Raw genomic sequence first — 15,589 nt, 5'->3', positions numbered from 1 at the left:
TTAATTAGTCTAATTTAATTTAATTTCATCATTGAAATAGATCAAGTATGTCTGTGACGGATATACCAATTTATATCCCTTTAATTACAGAATGAACAGAACCAATTAAATGATGTTGCTTTTGGTTTATACTAAAATAATAACTATATTTTAGTCTATGCACATTGATGTGACATGGCGGTTTTGGCATAAGGATCTATTTAACGCATTTATTTAGTTTAACTCTTAACTTCTGTAGCTCATCAGAAACCCCTTCAACACCAACATGAAACTTTCTTCATGCGTTCGTTTACTGGATGGAAATGAGCTGACAGATAAATATGCAAAAAGAGCAACAGGAAACTAAGAAATAAACATGGTCATAAAGTATAGCAAGGTAAAGCTGGGGTTAAACTGTTAGAAAGAAAGAAATAAGATTCTTTAGAGAACGCGTGAATTAATAGGAGAATTTAATGTAATAGTCCTGATCCATAGTCCAGTCCAGAAGGTGGCGATAATGCGCCTAAAAGCAGTTTTCCAGCCGCCATTAAATAATAAAAGAAGAAGAAGCAGTTGTTTACATGTGATAGGAAGCTACGGTAGCGACCCCTTTAGCTAAAAGTTCACGTTACGTTGTCAGCTCGGTTGGTGTAATAGGTTGTCAGCCATGGGGAAATCATTCGCTAATTTCATGTGCAAGAAGGATTTTCATCCTGCGTCTAAGTCAAATATAAAAAAGGTGAGTGCTAGCTGTAGTTAGCCAGCGAGCTGCGTTTAATACGTTTTGCTAGCCCAGCTAGCTAATGTCACTTAGCAAGAGCTCCCGTGATCCACTTTGACGATTAACGTTACTTACCTAACAGAAAAGATTGAGCTTAGAGTAGACGGTTTATTCTGTATGAATCATGAGTGTAGATAAAACATTTAAATCACATTGATTGTTTGTGCCGTTAAGTTGCTTGTTAATTAATGGAGTTTGGCGTTAAATAAAGCTAGTGGTCCAGTTGATCTTAATTAATGTAACAACTTAACGTAGTTTTAACTTCAGCATTGTTTGCTTCAGCTTTCTTCGCTCTCGTGGTCTTTCTATGAAGAGCCAACCTTCATATTCTGAGTAATACTGCGGAGTTTTCAGTCACAATTTGTCTGATTGAAATCTCCATGGTCAAATGCAGTGCTGCGGTCAAACACTTAACAACAGTAGGAAATCACACCCCCTAGTTAAGTTTTGATGGTAATAAACATTGTTGTTAGCATTTGCCAATTGTTGATTTAATGTAGTGTCGGTGTCGTTTCTCCTCCTCAGTGTATGTACGTTTTAACTGTGTAATTGTGCGCTACCAAGGGACTAGCTCCCATCCACCTCTGGTTGAACATGTTTGTCTTAAAAATCTTAAAAAGAGATGAAATGCATGTTTGCATGCTTTACTCATTAATGTGCTTCATGGCTGCATTTGACAGTGATTATAATTATTAATTACTCTTCACTCTACTATAAAATTACTCTTCTTAATGCAAAGTCAAATAAGAACAACAATCTCAAAAACTGAGAAACTGAAACTAATTCATGTTTGGCGTTTTTGGTGAAAAATTATCTAAATAATCCATTGAATAATTATCTAAATTGTTGCTAATCCATCATCAGTAAATCAACTGATCGACTATTTGATTATTCAGCAAGTCATATTTGCTCTGGTATTGTTTGAAGGGTACAGGTCAGTAATCGATGTAAGGCTACACAGGAGGTGAACTCACTTGTAGCCAAATAACTTGCAAGCAAGCTGAGCTAAAAGATAGTTTTGAGCGTGTGCTGTAGTCATCCTTTTCTCTTGATCTTACAGGTATGGATAGCAGAACAGAAACTGACCTTCGAGAAGACCAAGCAAGAAGAACTTATGCAGGCCTATCTGAAAGAGCAGGAAACTTACAACAACAGGTTCGATAAATGACAGAGCACTGCCGCAGACTGAATACCATCTGAATAACTGATTGATTTGTTTCAACTACTGAATTATTTTCAGATTTTCATCAGAGTCCAGTGACCATTTTCTGAGACCTCCACCCACCTGATACATTTTTACAGAAACGTTTTGTTCAGGTTCATCATATTGTTTTCTCACTTCCAGGTTGTTGATGGGGGATGATCGTGTCAAAAATGGCCTCAATTTTATGTACGAGGCTCCACCTGGAGCATCCAAAGGTAAATCATTACAGCTGTGATCCACGCTGACTCCATATTTTTACAGACCTCAAACACCAGGCTTTTGGTAAATATGTTAATGTTTTAATACTTGTTTATTTGTTTTTTTCTTCTTCATAATTGTCTTCTGCCCTGAAGAGGAAAAGAAAGAGGTAAAGTGGAGAAAATATCAAACCTGTATGATTCCACACTGAGTGTGCATTGAGGACAGTTAGGGTTTACATGTTAAAATTCATACAGGAAATGTGTCTGTTTGTCAGGACGGAGAAGAAGAGTACAAATTTGAGTGGCAGAAGGTGGCTCCTCGAGAAAAGTAAGTTTTGTTTTGTTTTGTTTTTTGTTAAACACAATCAAATTTTCTTGGCATGTTGGCTTTCTTTTGCATTATTTTTAAATCCTTAATTTTCTCATGTAGGTATGCAAAGGATGACATGAATATAAGAGATCAGCCGTTTGGTATCCAGGTGTGTGATGATTTTAATTCATTTGGCACATATCTGAAAAATTATTTGATTTTTCTCAGATTTTCTCTTTTTTTTTTGTGAAAGGAAAATTCATGCTTTGTGTGCAGTGCTTGCAACACGTCCCCACTCAAACCGAGGGGTTTCATATAGACAGTGGCTTTTTTTTTAGGGGTCACAAGCTAAGAAAGACTGAAAACCACTGTATTATAAAATACCACATAAATTAATGATACATAACAAGCTTTCAAAAATAAATCCAGAGTCAGGCACGTTAATGGAATGTGTTCTGCCTTATACTCGGGTGATGCCATTATTTAACGATACGTGGAGTGGTTTGGTTTAAATTATTATGCATACATAATTCAAAGTAATGTCTGTTGTTAACTTCCCAGGTGCGCAACGTGAGATGCATCAAATGTCACAAATGGGGCCATGTGAACACAGACAGAGAGTGTCCGCTCTATGGGCTGTCGGGTATCAATGCCAGCTCCGTGGCCTCGGAGGAGGCAGCAGGTAGAGTCGAGAGTCCATACGATAATTACAACATCCGCTTTAACGTCTTCCCCTACAGTTTTCTGTGTGGCAGTTTCATCAGTGCGATTAAATGTTAATGTCATGCGCTGAATGTAAACAGACCACGATGATTTTATATGCAGATTTTATTTTGATGTTTTTGAATTGAACATGAATAATTAATTAATTGAAATAAGCATCTGCAGACAAGCAGCATATTAACATTATTATTTAAAAATTTGAATCACTTTCTTAATAAATGATACAGCTACTAAAGACGTAGGTACGCTGTGTTAAACATATATAAAAACATATGCTTATTCTGAGTTTGTAATGGAAAAACTGACCTAATCGTACATGGTAGGAAAACGGGGAGCCAGAATATCTGTGCTGCTTGACATTTGTGGCTGGTGGGCCACAGTGGGTTAAGTGTCACACACTTTGCAGCAGGTACACCTACTGTATCCCCTCTCTCGGTTTCAGCTGGAGCTCCCAGGCTTGAGCTGATTCTGAGTTCTGCAATCAGCGAGTTGAGTTGTAAAGTAATAATGTTTACCCTGGGAGAGTCCAGTCAGTGCATGGTGGTGTTGATGGTGGAGTGCTGTAATGGTCCCCCTCCTGTGCCGGGAGAAAAAATGTAATTATTGTGTATTCTGATTCCCCTAACTGCTGCTTTGGCAGAGAATGATATTGTATGATTTGCTCAGCCGGAAGTGGAGTGAGTTGATTTGATGTCCCATTCTGTTAACAAAGCCGCCCCTGAAATTCCCACTGTGGAGATAGTGGTTGGCAATGGTTTGACATCAATGGGACTCTGAGGCTGTGATTTGTGCTAACAGGTCCGTCGATGCACCCCTCGGAGTTAATGGCGGAGATGCGAAACAGTGGGTTTGCCTTGAAAAAATGTGTCCTTGGTAGGAATGCTACTGTTTGTGATCCATCGCAGGTAATTGTCTGTTCGCACTTCCATCTCTGCACACATAGGACAATATATATACGAACACACACACCTCCAGAGAGAAAAGACTAACTATACCTTTGGTATTTCCTCTACATAAATACCGCAAAGTGGTGACTTATTGAGCAGATCTGATTTTGAAAAAAAAAAAACAGGATTGTCATTGTTTAAAGGTGTTTTTTTGCTGATGTGCTCAAATATAGATTTGCTCAAGTTTGCCGTTGAGAGTTGTGTTTATGTGCATGTTTCAATGCAGATTTCAGTGTGTGCTGTGTACTTTTACAGGAATATGTTGCCAGTGATGAGGAGGATGATCCCGAGGTGGAATTTCTGAAGTCATTATCCACCAAGGAAAAGCAGAAGCTCCTCAGGTAAAAAAAGTGGCATAATTTACAAATCTTAATGTATGAAAGCTTCAAGGGTTGAAATTATTTTTGACAATGAATATTTTTATGATAGAGTAAACTGAGGGGAAGCGTCGGTAAATAATCTGATGAATTATTGATGTTTCCTTTTAAATTAATTTTGATTCAGGCTTTTTTTTTAATCGGATTGTCGCATTGTTTTCCATTTTGATGAAGTGTTTCACGTTTACCTTCAACACTTTCCTTCAACTTTGCTGTCATTCATAAACTTTGGTATGCCAGAGCCTCGTTGTAGAGTGTAAATTAAATGTCTGTGTTCCTCGCTTACAGAAAACTCGATCGCCTGGAAAAGCAGAAGGCCAAGAAAAAGAAGAGCAAGAAACAGAAGAAAAAAAGCAAAAGAAAACACAAGAAGAAGCATGAAAGTAGCGACAGCTCGAGTGACTCCTCCAATAGCAGCAGCAGCAGCAGCAGTAGTAGCAGTGACAGTGGCTCAGATTCAGACAGCCATGGCAAGTTCAAGAGCCAAAAGAGAAAGAAGAACAAGAAAAAAGATTCCTGTCGGGATAACAGCTCTAAGAGCGAGCGGCGAGTCAAGAGTCAGAAAAAGGCCTCCTCTCATAGGAGCAGGTCACCGAGTCCTCGCACCAGACAGAAGCGGCCTGAAGAGGAGTCCAGAGATTACAGGCAAAAGGGGACAGAGAGGGGAAGGAGCAGGAGTCGGCATCGCAGCCCGGAGGACAAGATCAAGCTGGAGGGAGGTCAAGAGAGAAAGAGGCACAACAGCAGGGACAGGCAGAGGCCTCGCAGCTCCAAGTCTGGCTTGGACAGAAGTGGAAGCCGCGAGAAAGGCAGGGAGGACGGAGGTAAAGACAGGCGTCACAGCGGAGATGGTGAGAGGAACAGAAGTGGCACAGATGGAAGGAGAGGGAGAACAGCAGATGGGAGGAGCAGAAGCAGGGAAAGGAGGAAGGAAAGAGAGGGCAGGGGAAGAAGCAGGAGCAGGGAGCGAAGAGAGAGGAGCCAAGAGCGAGGAAAAAGAAAGCACTGACTCTTTCTATGCCCCTCTTATAATATTGGACAAAACATGAAAATGTTTTGAATGATTTTTTTTTTTTCCTTTTCAGTAACTGTCATCTTCTTGATTATCAGTGTCCCTCTGTTTAAGACAGCAGATCTGATGTGTGGGTCTCCTTTTCCTCCAGTAGAGGGAAGCAGTGGACAGAAAATATGGGGATGCAGCTCATTGCGCGCCTGTGTTGTCTTGTACTGTATGAAAGGGACTAAATTAATTGATTACGATTAGAGGCAATCTGCAGCTGTGATCCACTGATGGGAAAATGTTGGACTCATTTTAGTGGTCAGTTGGCCACAAGAAAGACGCTTCCTGTTGCTGCATGTTTTTATTTCGCTTTCATTATTGTCTTTTTTTTTTTTTTGGAAACGTCGACATTGTGCGCTGTGACGCTTAAACGGCTGTTGATTCCTGAAAGAATCAGGACTTTTATTTTCCGATTAAATTTTTAATCGTCTCAAATGAATGCCTTTATTTTTAGGATGGATGGAATGAATGTCAGCGTTAGGAGTCTGATGAAAATGGACATGTGGATGTGTCTGCTGATTGATTCCTGTTAGTGTATTCCCACTGAGTGCTAAATTGTCTTTAAGCTCGAGGCACCTGATGCCAAATTATTCCACTTTTGCACATGCCAATCTTTTTTTTTTTTTTTCTTCTTCTTCTTCCTCGTTTTGTGTTTGCTTTAACGTAACGTTTCTCAAGTTTCCAGGCCGGTTTCCCTGAATGTCCTGACAGTGTCCGCCCTGCTGGGTTTTTACGGGCGTCAAATTCAAACAAAACAGATCTGATTTGTGTCCAAATATCCAGCGCGTGCATGCAGCAGCGGAACAAAAGCAACTGGGGCCGAATACAGATGTAGCTGCTCTATATATTTAATTTTTTTAAATTATTATTATTGCAAATTCTATATTTTGATTTGTGACAGCTGTGTAGAATTTAAGCCATTATTCTGTGTGAATCCATCTAAATTGGACAAATCTTACTTCCTGTTATTCATTTTTAGGCCGAAAATGACACATTTTATTTGATGCTTTCAGTCTATAAAATGTAGACTCGAACAACATTTTTTTAAATCCAAATTTTAAAAATATATATCTCTTCAGTTTTTATCTCAAAAACACATTTGCTTCAATTGCTAAATGTGGCGTTCACGAGCTGAAATTTCAACATTTTTTTTTTTTCCCTTTTACGTTTTATATTTAGATGAAATTCAAATTGGAGATCTAATTTGGTAGTTTTCACTATCTGGCCGTTTCCTTTAAGCCGCTGTTGCACAAAAGGAAATGAAAATAATTTCCCTCTATTGCCTTCTGGTCAATTTAACATCCTCTTCAAAAAAAAAAAAAAAAAAAAAAAAAATGGGGGGGGTGTCTGGATGAGATGCTTTTCCCTGACGTATTCCCAGTCGTGGACTCACGCTGTAATTATTCCCCGGCTTTTTCTTTTGAGAGTCGGACGCTGCACTGGGTAAGCACAAAGAAGTCAGAGAGCATCCTTGAACCCTTTCAATACGGGCCCACTGATATTCAAATAACATGCAGACACCGTTTGACTGCGCTGAGCAAAGAGCATTTCAAATTCAGCATTTGCATGTGACTCTTTGCCCCTTCCCTTTTCTAAAGTTTAAAAAACTGTTCCCATAACATCTCTGCGCTTTCTGGCAAAGAGAAAGAAGCCGTATCCTTATTCTCGCTCCATGGATTGGTATGCAAATGAAAGCAGTTAATTTGGACAATTAGAATAAATATTCAGGGACCTTTGTCGTCCAACCCCCTTGGAAACCCCCCGATAAAGTGAAACTGAACAAAAGATGTCTCAGAGATTAATTAGATATTTGATAAGACACGAATCCCTAATCGCAAATACAAGACACATGGGGCTACGATGTGCTCCAAGTCATAATTAATACCGTTTAACAAGATTTTCATTTGGGCATGAAATGTTTTTTTCCGGGGCATTAAACATTGATTTATTCCATAGGGGAAATAGTGAAAGTGGAGGTAATATAGGTGATTTTAAGAAGAATAGCCTATTAACAGCACTCACGCTTTAAAATAAATTTCCAAATTAAATAAAACTATTTTTCAAAATTAAAACCTAACTCAAATAATTAAACAAAAATAAAATGTATATATATATAAAATCTACAGCACACAATTCCAGCCTTTTTTAAGATGTTTTAATTACGATAAAATGAAAGTCTTATACGTGTGACTTTATACAGGTAAACATTTATATATAGATAATTTTTTTTAGCAAAGAAATAAAATGGTTAACCAAAGTTGAAAAAGCTGTGTACATACATATCCACAAAGTGCGTCGAAAAGTAAACTCCCTGATTTCCAGGATACCAACACGAATAAAACAATCATAGCCTAACATTTACATGAAAATAACACATAGTTTTAGTCGTCAATATACAAGATGGAACTCACATTGTCCAACCAAAGTTCAACAGGTTTCGCGCACCTTTAGCAAACATCCATTTCTTTTTCAAGTTGCCCCTAAAAATTCCCAAAGGCCTACAGTAAGTCGCTCTGTTTTCTTTTGGATGGATTTACGAATGAAATACTCGCTACGCCTGCGGAGAATATATTTATTTTTTTTTTTTAGACTTTTGCAATCGCTTCTTGGAATATTTTCTCCTGTACTGTCTGTCAAATAAGACCCGTTTTCATTGCTGTGCAGTTTTGAGTGTGGTTTGCTTTTGGGGTGACGTCTCATTAGGGCTCGTCGTGAGGAGACGGATCCTTAACAGCGATTCTGGGATTTACCCCATCCAAAATAAGTTCTGGGGACTCGGACCTCGGGGTTTCCAGGTTGCTGGTGTCGGTGTCACTGTCGCTCCCCTTTTTGCCTCCGCCACCGGCCGTGTGCGTTTTGATGTGCTTGCTCAAATGGTCACTGCGCATAAACCGCTTGTTACACACCGGGCAAGCAAACCTTTTCTCGCCGGTGTGGGTGCGCAGGTGTCTCTGGAGCTCATCGGACCGAGTGAACCTTTTGCCACAGAAAAGCCAGTTGCAGACAAAAGGCCGCTCGCCGGTGTGCCATCTCAAATGCGCTTTGAGGTGAGACGTCTTTCCATACACTTTACCGCAGCCGGGAATGTGGCAGCTGTGGAGTCCCTTTCTCCGCAGGCTGGCCCCGGCGGGTCCCAGCCGCTCAGCCTCCTGGCAGTTCGGACAGTCACATGTTGCTCTGCCGGAGTACCGCCTGGACGACCTCGACGAGCTACTTATTCCTGAACTGCCCCCAGAAATCATGGCGTTGGCGGCAGAAGCGTCTGTGTAAGTGGGGATGACTGTTTTGAAACCGTCCTGTGATAACAGGTGCTGGCTGGTGGACAGTAGATGAGACGCGGACGGGCTGATTCCAGTGGAGCTAAACGCCGAGTGGGTCAGCGAGGAGAAATCCGGGTTGTAGCCACTCAGCTGGGAGTGGATGGCTTGAGGCGTCCCGGAGTGCAGTGAGGTCTGGAGGGTGCTCGCAGGGTTCTGGACATCGAGCCACGACCCGGGATTAGTGTGAACGTCCCACCACGAGGACGCACCGTTGGCAACATCGCCAGAGATGGTCGAGTGGAAACCGGACTTGTACCACGATTCGTACGGGTGCGCCATCCCCACCCGCGGGTAAAGAGTCTCTGCGGATGTGTGGACTTTGGAGATAAACGCCGACTGTCCTGACTCTTGGGATGTGACGCTTGCAGAGTTGGAAAACAGACCGCTGTACTCTGTGGAAAACGCAGACGAGGTCGGCGAGGTGGAGGCTAAGCAAAAGGCGCTGTTGCCTGTGCCACTGGTCGGTGTTAGTCCTGTCGATGCGCGGCTTGTTGCTACTGTGAAACCGGGCAGACTGGATCCCAAGTTGCAGCTGGAGGAGGATCTTTTCCACGGATGAAATCCACCCTTTGAGAAAGCGCTGGAGTCAGGCAAAGTTGTAAGAGGACTGGTGTTACCAATTTTGTTGCAAGTTGCAGCCAGCATAGCTAGAGGTGTAGTTCCAAACCGTGGCTCTTCCTGAAAAACACACACGCAGAAGTTGGACTTAAAACAGGTAGCAGCACATTTTACTGAAAGATTTTCTTTTGACTCGCATGACATGGGAGCAGATTCACAACAAAACAGGAATTCAACAAGTAAATCATAACAACCATTATTTATTAAACGATAATTTGAGCTGAGATTAACGTTTTTGGAGAGAGGGGAGGAACGCCCTTTAACAGGCGTATGACATTAATAAAACAACGTACAAGTAATCAGGATTATTTTTTTTCGAAATTTCCTCAGAATATTTACTGCGTCAGATATCTGAGAAGGATTTACAGCCAGCAGAAAATACTCAAGTTCAAAGTTTGATCAGTTTTGGTCTATCGGCATTTAATTGCTTATTTTTAACAACAAATATCAGCAAAAACAAGTTAATTAATGGTAAATAACACCGTATTAACTAGAACTGTAAACTTGAAAGCAAGCATGTTAATGCGGGCAGGGAACACTTTTTGTTGCAGAGGAACGTAGGCTACAACAACTTTACGCACAACTTTTGCGCATAAATACAAAGCCGGACTCACCCCAAGTATAGACGTAGCCATATCCAGGGTCTGTGCTGTGAGGAGAGTGTTCGCGATTTCTATGCTGTACGGCTCCAATTTGACTCAGGCTCACCGTGTTTGACTCAGGTCACACGGTTTCTTTCTTGGCTCGCAGCTCCCAACACTACCTAGTTGTAGAGAGCGTGTTCTTTGAAGTACAGCTGGCGAGGACGCGCAGCCAATCTGATAGCTGCATTCATGGCTGGGGATGAAGTCAGCCAATGAGAGACCCGACCGCAGACAGAAACACCAAAAACCCCGCCGTCAATCATCTGTTGTGCAGCCTCCGCTCAGACTGTCATACAAGACACGATTTTTTTTTTTTTTTTTTTTTTTTTGAATGCATACAGTTATTTTTATGTATTCTCACACGAAGGCTCAATGTCTCCTTTCATTGCAGAATTGAGTCCACACGTCAGTTCTCCGAGAGGTAAGCTTTTCAGTCATTTTAAAGCGTTTGTGGATTGTGGTTACACTGTGTGGTTCCAGGTTTCCCTTCTGATATTCCAATATCCAGATCATGCGCAACACGTCATTGAGAAATAGTTGCTATTTAAGCACATAGTGTCCTGAGCGGCGTGCGAGCCGCTGCTGCCGCTGATGGCTTTATCAGAAGTGTGTAGCATGCCGCTGTGTGTCACGAGACAACTCTTGTTATAAACGCTGCGTCCTGAACTCCAGAAGTGCTGCCGTTCATATTGGAAAATCACAGGTGGATGAAGTTCGGTGGAGTCCAGAAACAGCACCGAGCTCACTTACGAAGCCACTTGTCTCAGAATACACGAAGAAAAACAGACCAGGATTCGTAATCAATCAACTAACCTACAGTTTGTTTACTTCCAGCCCAAAATCTACGCGCGTCTGCGCCCGTGCGTGTGCTCGTGTTCGCGCGCGGCCGCGTCGCACGCACTCCCCCCTCCCTTACTTATTAGGGGGAGCGCAGGTGAGGGGTTAATTAAAAATGACAGCTTGCTTTATCAGCGCGTGGAGTAGATGTGTTTTAAAAGACAAGTGTTTTCTAGGCGGAGAAAAAAGTTTCAGCATCCGCGGGATGGTACCTGCTGCAAGGCCGCCAGTCATCTCCATTAAACCGATTCAACAGGGGCCACGGTGCCTGTCTTGTAGCTGAGGAATAAAATGTAATGCCAATCTAATTATTTGATTAAATCGTGGACAATTAAGAAGACGTCGCATTTCAACAATTTTCTTAAACTCGCGACTCTTATTTTTTTTCTTCTAATATCACAATCCAATAAGCCGGCACAGTCCATAGCTTGTTAAAACGCCCAGGGATAATGGCATAATGTAAAATTGACCTGCTCTGACGTGAATCATCATCCCTTTAAAAGTTAAAGCAATTTTCCAGAGAAAGGCTTGACCGAAAGATGTGCATTACAGTATTCAAAATGGACAAATAATGCTCCATTATAGAGTATGAATGCTGCCAGTCAACACAGGCGCAATTTGTTCAAATACTCTTTTTGCTGTAAAACCCCACCTTTGGAAGGGTGAATAAAAATCAGTCTCATCAAATGCTGAACGCTGCCAAGAAAATGGAATCATTTTTGCAATCATGACAATTTGGCAGAGTGCTGTTAACGGTATTAAATTTCTGTTCTACATAAACAAAGTTGATTGTCGCTATAGTAAGGCAAATTAATTCGAGCGTTACATGGAAATCAACGCACTGTGAGGACATTTCTTTTCATTATACTTTCGTAATAAAAAAAAAAAAAAAAATCAGACAATAGACAGCCTTTAATTAAGGTCACTTTTTAAAAAATAAAAATAAAAAATAATTATCGGTTTCAGTCGCCCTTAATAATGGTCAGATATCACAGTCGTCTGTCCGTTTGTTCAAATGTTAATACTCTTGTGTACATGATTATTTGCGTCGTATTTTATCTTAATAAGGAGCAGTGTGGCCGTTCACATTGGAATAACGATGCCTCTAAGTCCTAACAAAGAAATCTACATCAGAATCACAGAATCTCCATGCATTAATAAATGTGCTTGTCTTTTTATATGCCCTGCCTTACATTTACATGGAGGGACATTTATTTGTCCCAATAATAATAAAATAAGTGATTTCTCAGATGATGTTTGCTTGGGACAGAAGGGGAGAACATGATCTTGCCTTGTCATTCAAGTGAGAATTTCGAGCTGAATCTGTAATTCTGGACTCTATTCGGGTGCACTTCTCTGTGGCAATTAGGAGCCTATTACAAGCCATTAGATTGATCAATGTACCTTAAACAATGGGAATGATTTATTTGGTCGAACAAAACGCTCTGCGTCTATTGTGATGAGTCTAAGTGGGGGTGCATCCATCAACAAAAGATAAATGATTAATTCAGACCTATTCATTTAAATTCTTTCTACAAAGCCAGCCTCACTTGCCTCAAATCCGGATTATTAGAGCCTCATTTTCTGCATGTTAAACCAGACAGGCTGCTGGACTGGGCAATGGTTTTTGGTTGTGCCCCTGTGCGCTTTAATTTGTATTTCTGCTGAGGGAAGTTTATTTGAGGACATTTAACTAATTGTTGTAATTTCGCGTGCTCATGTGGCTACACCTGTTTCTCTCAAAGGGGGTCGGAGGAAACTGAGTGCAAGGATGCTGTACTTTATTTCTGTGGTGCTGAAGCTGCACATTGTTGCCTGATGATTACACTTGTATCATAGTCGACCAGAGGATGCTCATTAAATAGAAAAAGTGGGCAGAAGTATGAAGATTTTCTCAAGATGCTTTTACTTACAATGTCTTCCTTTTCTTACAGATATTTTTGGGCTGTAACATTTTTTCCTGTTCCCTTGTAAAACTGCAAATATGATGATAAAAAAAAAGTATTCATTCTTCATTTTATTAGCTTCAAATAACAATGTCTGTCTCTCATCTGCTGTCTCCCGTTGGCTCGTTTTATTGCTTGCACTTTAAGGTTGCCAGGTCATTGTTTATTTTAGTGGCAGGTAAATACAGACCACAGCGAGGAAATAGAATTGATATACATTTAAGTGCACTGTGAAATAAACTGCTTGACAATGAGGATTTATTGCTGTAGGAAGTCGATAAGCTATAAAACAAGGGGAAATGGCCAAATTGCTTGGACCTGTCAGTATGGAGACGCAACTCGTGGATGTCTTCAGTTAGGCGACTGTCAGGACAGAGGATTTAAATGTTAATAGAAAGCAGGCAGCTGCTGACAACACAGTCAAGGCTCTGATAAAGATTAACTACACTTTCAATTCACACTTTTCAACTAACAAATCCATGTAAGATTGATCTTACAGCAGCTCATCAACCTACATCGATACTATTGACAGCTAAATTTGGAAGTACAGGTCAGCTTGCCAGCTTGCAGTGTCAACTTTCATTTCCAGAGGCTGCAGGTTCTATTTTGAGCGCAGGGAGCGAGCCAGTCGAAGTGCAGTCGACTGGTTTCATTTCAGGACTTAGCCCATTTTCTGTCAATGAACGTGTTTTTTTCTCTGACTTTGTGAGCTGTTGTGGAAGTCAGCAAAAACTTCAGCGTGGGAAATGGCTCCAAAGAAGGTGCACTTCATAAGGAAGAGCTCCACATTCAATAATTGGCATGTTGGAGATTATGTAATGACAGGTGCTTGTTCTGACTACAGGCATTTCCACATTGTCTTTAGGGAAAGGGAGATGCACCAAAGCCGCCACCACTGATTGGAAGGTTTGGCACCTCATTGAAAATAGGAGTTGTTGGCCTGCCCAATGTTGGGTAAGTAGGGTTTTTCTTTACATTAAGAGTGTCGCCTTCTCACCATTCACTCTGCAGGCACCGCCATGTGCGCTGTCCACACGTTAACTATGTCTGCCTTCCATGAATGCATATAAGCCGAGTACAGAATGCATGACCAAAGAGCAGACATTACATTTAAAGAAACGTTGTACATATACAGACAACTTCACACTTTAGCTGCATTTTTGTCTGAAGTTGTTCGAGTTCCTCCAAAATGAGTTTTCGCACCTTGTGCATGCCACACTTTATATTGAAACAAATAAAATGTAGCATGGTGAGTGTGATTTTAGCCCAAAAGCCCCAAAATAAGAAAAAAAAAATCTGCTCTTGAGTGCTCGTGGAAAATATTTGAGCGTTCCTTAACAACCTGAGGAGTGTTCCTTAGGGTGTTAAGTGTCTGGAACCACGTGTGCCCCCACTAGCCAAGGCTCAACGCCCCACAAGGGCGTCCCACCCCCACATCTTAACTCTCTCTCTGTCTCAATAAAAGGGTGTGAGCTGCTCAAACCTTTCAAACATGATTTATTTTCTGTGGTGTTACAGCAGGTATGTGTTATGATTGGGGGTAGACGTATGGCTTCAGAGAGTTTTAGCACATCGAAAGACAGAGTTTTAATAAAACAGTTAAAGTCCTGATCATTTTGGAATATATAGAACGAGTATGTATCAAGTATAATGTATCCTTCAATTTATGAAAGTGAGTTTTACTATTACAGCAGCGTGTCTTCAGTTAGAGAAGATAGTTCATAATTCCATGTGACGTCGTATTGATGAGATTGTGCCATGACACGTCGACATTTGAACAGATGTGTATGACAGCAAGCAAAAATGAACCTACCGCACTGCTCTGAATGCAGAGAAGAACGTTACATGAATGAAAAGCATTAACAAATACCTACTTATCAGTCACCATGACATGTCAGGGAACACCCCAGACAGCTCTCCAGTCAACAACAGGGAAAACACACACACTGCAGACAATCACACACACACACTCACAGATTCATATCTCGGCCAGTTCAGAGCCTCCAGTTCAACTAACCTGCATGTTTTCTGAAGCGTGGGTGAAAATTCAGGATGCAGGACTTTGAGGAAACTGTGTGAAATTCACTTGCACGTTGTGCTTTGCACTCAGATGCTATCGCTTCACGTGTAGGAATTCATCATGGCCAGCTGCCCATAGTTGTTTGAAACATCTCGCAGGTAAAAATCAGTGCCTGTAGCGCTTTAATGAAAAAAATTATGTAGGAGATTATTTGCAAGCCAAGCAGCCTTTCAACATTTTCAGATTAATCAGATAGTAAAATACAGAAAGATACCCACATAGAACTGAATGGCACTGAAGAAAGGTTCGGCATCATAAAAATACTCCGTCGTGTCGTTATGTATTCTTTTTCATTGAGCTCATCTCATCCTTTTAAACAAGAATATTTCTAATGGGCAAGAAATGCTTTGGTCTCTTGTAATTATGATGTAACCTTTTGTAGCTAACCTAAAACTCTTGCACAGTGAGCTGAAGGAATGCAGGCCAAAACCCAGAGAGATCTTTGTATGTGTACTCATTTTTTCTTAATCATTTTTTTAAGATGCAGGATGTTAAACGGTGTCCCCGAACTTGTCTCTTACCTCTACATATCAAATGGTGCTGCTATAGGAGGGTGAAGGAGG

The 15,589-nt window shown here is 41.0% G+C and overlaps 3 protein-coding genes across 3 annotated transcripts in view; 2 read left to right on the top strand and 1 right to left on the bottom strand.

Annotated features, from left to right (window-relative positions):
* The first annotated feature begins 555 nt into the window (after positions 1–555).
* Positions 556–6,013, top strand: cirsr (corepressor of RBPJ and splicing regulator). Its single transcript, XM_076747656.1, has 10 exons — positions 556–718; positions 1,821–1,915; positions 2,106–2,179; positions 2,318–2,331; positions 2,440–2,492; positions 2,595–2,643; positions 3,036–3,156; positions 3,996–4,102; positions 4,400–4,485; positions 4,810–6,013. Exons 1-10 carry the CDS (start codon positions 647–649, stop codon positions 5,528–5,530), a joined length of 1,392 nt encoding a protein of 463 aa, XP_076603771.1. The 5' UTR covers positions 556–646; the 3' UTR covers positions 5,531–6,013.
* Positions 6,014–7,728: 1,715 nt separating this feature from the next.
* Positions 7,729–10,320, bottom strand: sp9 (sp9 transcription factor). Its single transcript, XM_076747373.1, has 2 exons — positions 10,134–10,320; positions 7,729–9,579 (listed from the first exon to the last, which is right to left on the bottom strand). Exons 1-2 carry the CDS (start codon positions 10,152–10,154, stop codon positions 8,281–8,283), a joined length of 1,320 nt encoding a protein of 439 aa, XP_076603488.1. The 5' UTR covers positions 10,155–10,320; the 3' UTR covers positions 7,729–8,280.
* Positions 10,321–10,507: 187 nt separating this feature from the next.
* Positions 10,508–15,589, top strand: part of LOC143330658 (obg-like ATPase 1) — a 46,448-nt gene continuing 41,366 nt past the window's right edge. The window contains exons 1-2 of the mRNA XM_076747374.1: positions 10,508–10,584; positions 13,812–13,900. The gene's annotated coding sequence lies outside the window, so the exon portion shown is untranslated. The remainder of the gene's footprint in view (positions 10,585–13,811; positions 13,901–15,589) is intronic.

This window comes from Chaetodon auriga, chromosome 13, assembly GCF_051107435.1.
Source record: "Chaetodon auriga isolate fChaAug3 chromosome 13, fChaAug3.hap1, whole genome shotgun sequence".
Taxonomy (NCBI): Eukaryota; Metazoa; Chordata; class Actinopteri; order Chaetodontiformes; family Chaetodontidae; genus Chaetodon; species Chaetodon auriga.
This window is presented reverse-complemented; position numbering and strand designations above follow the sequence as displayed.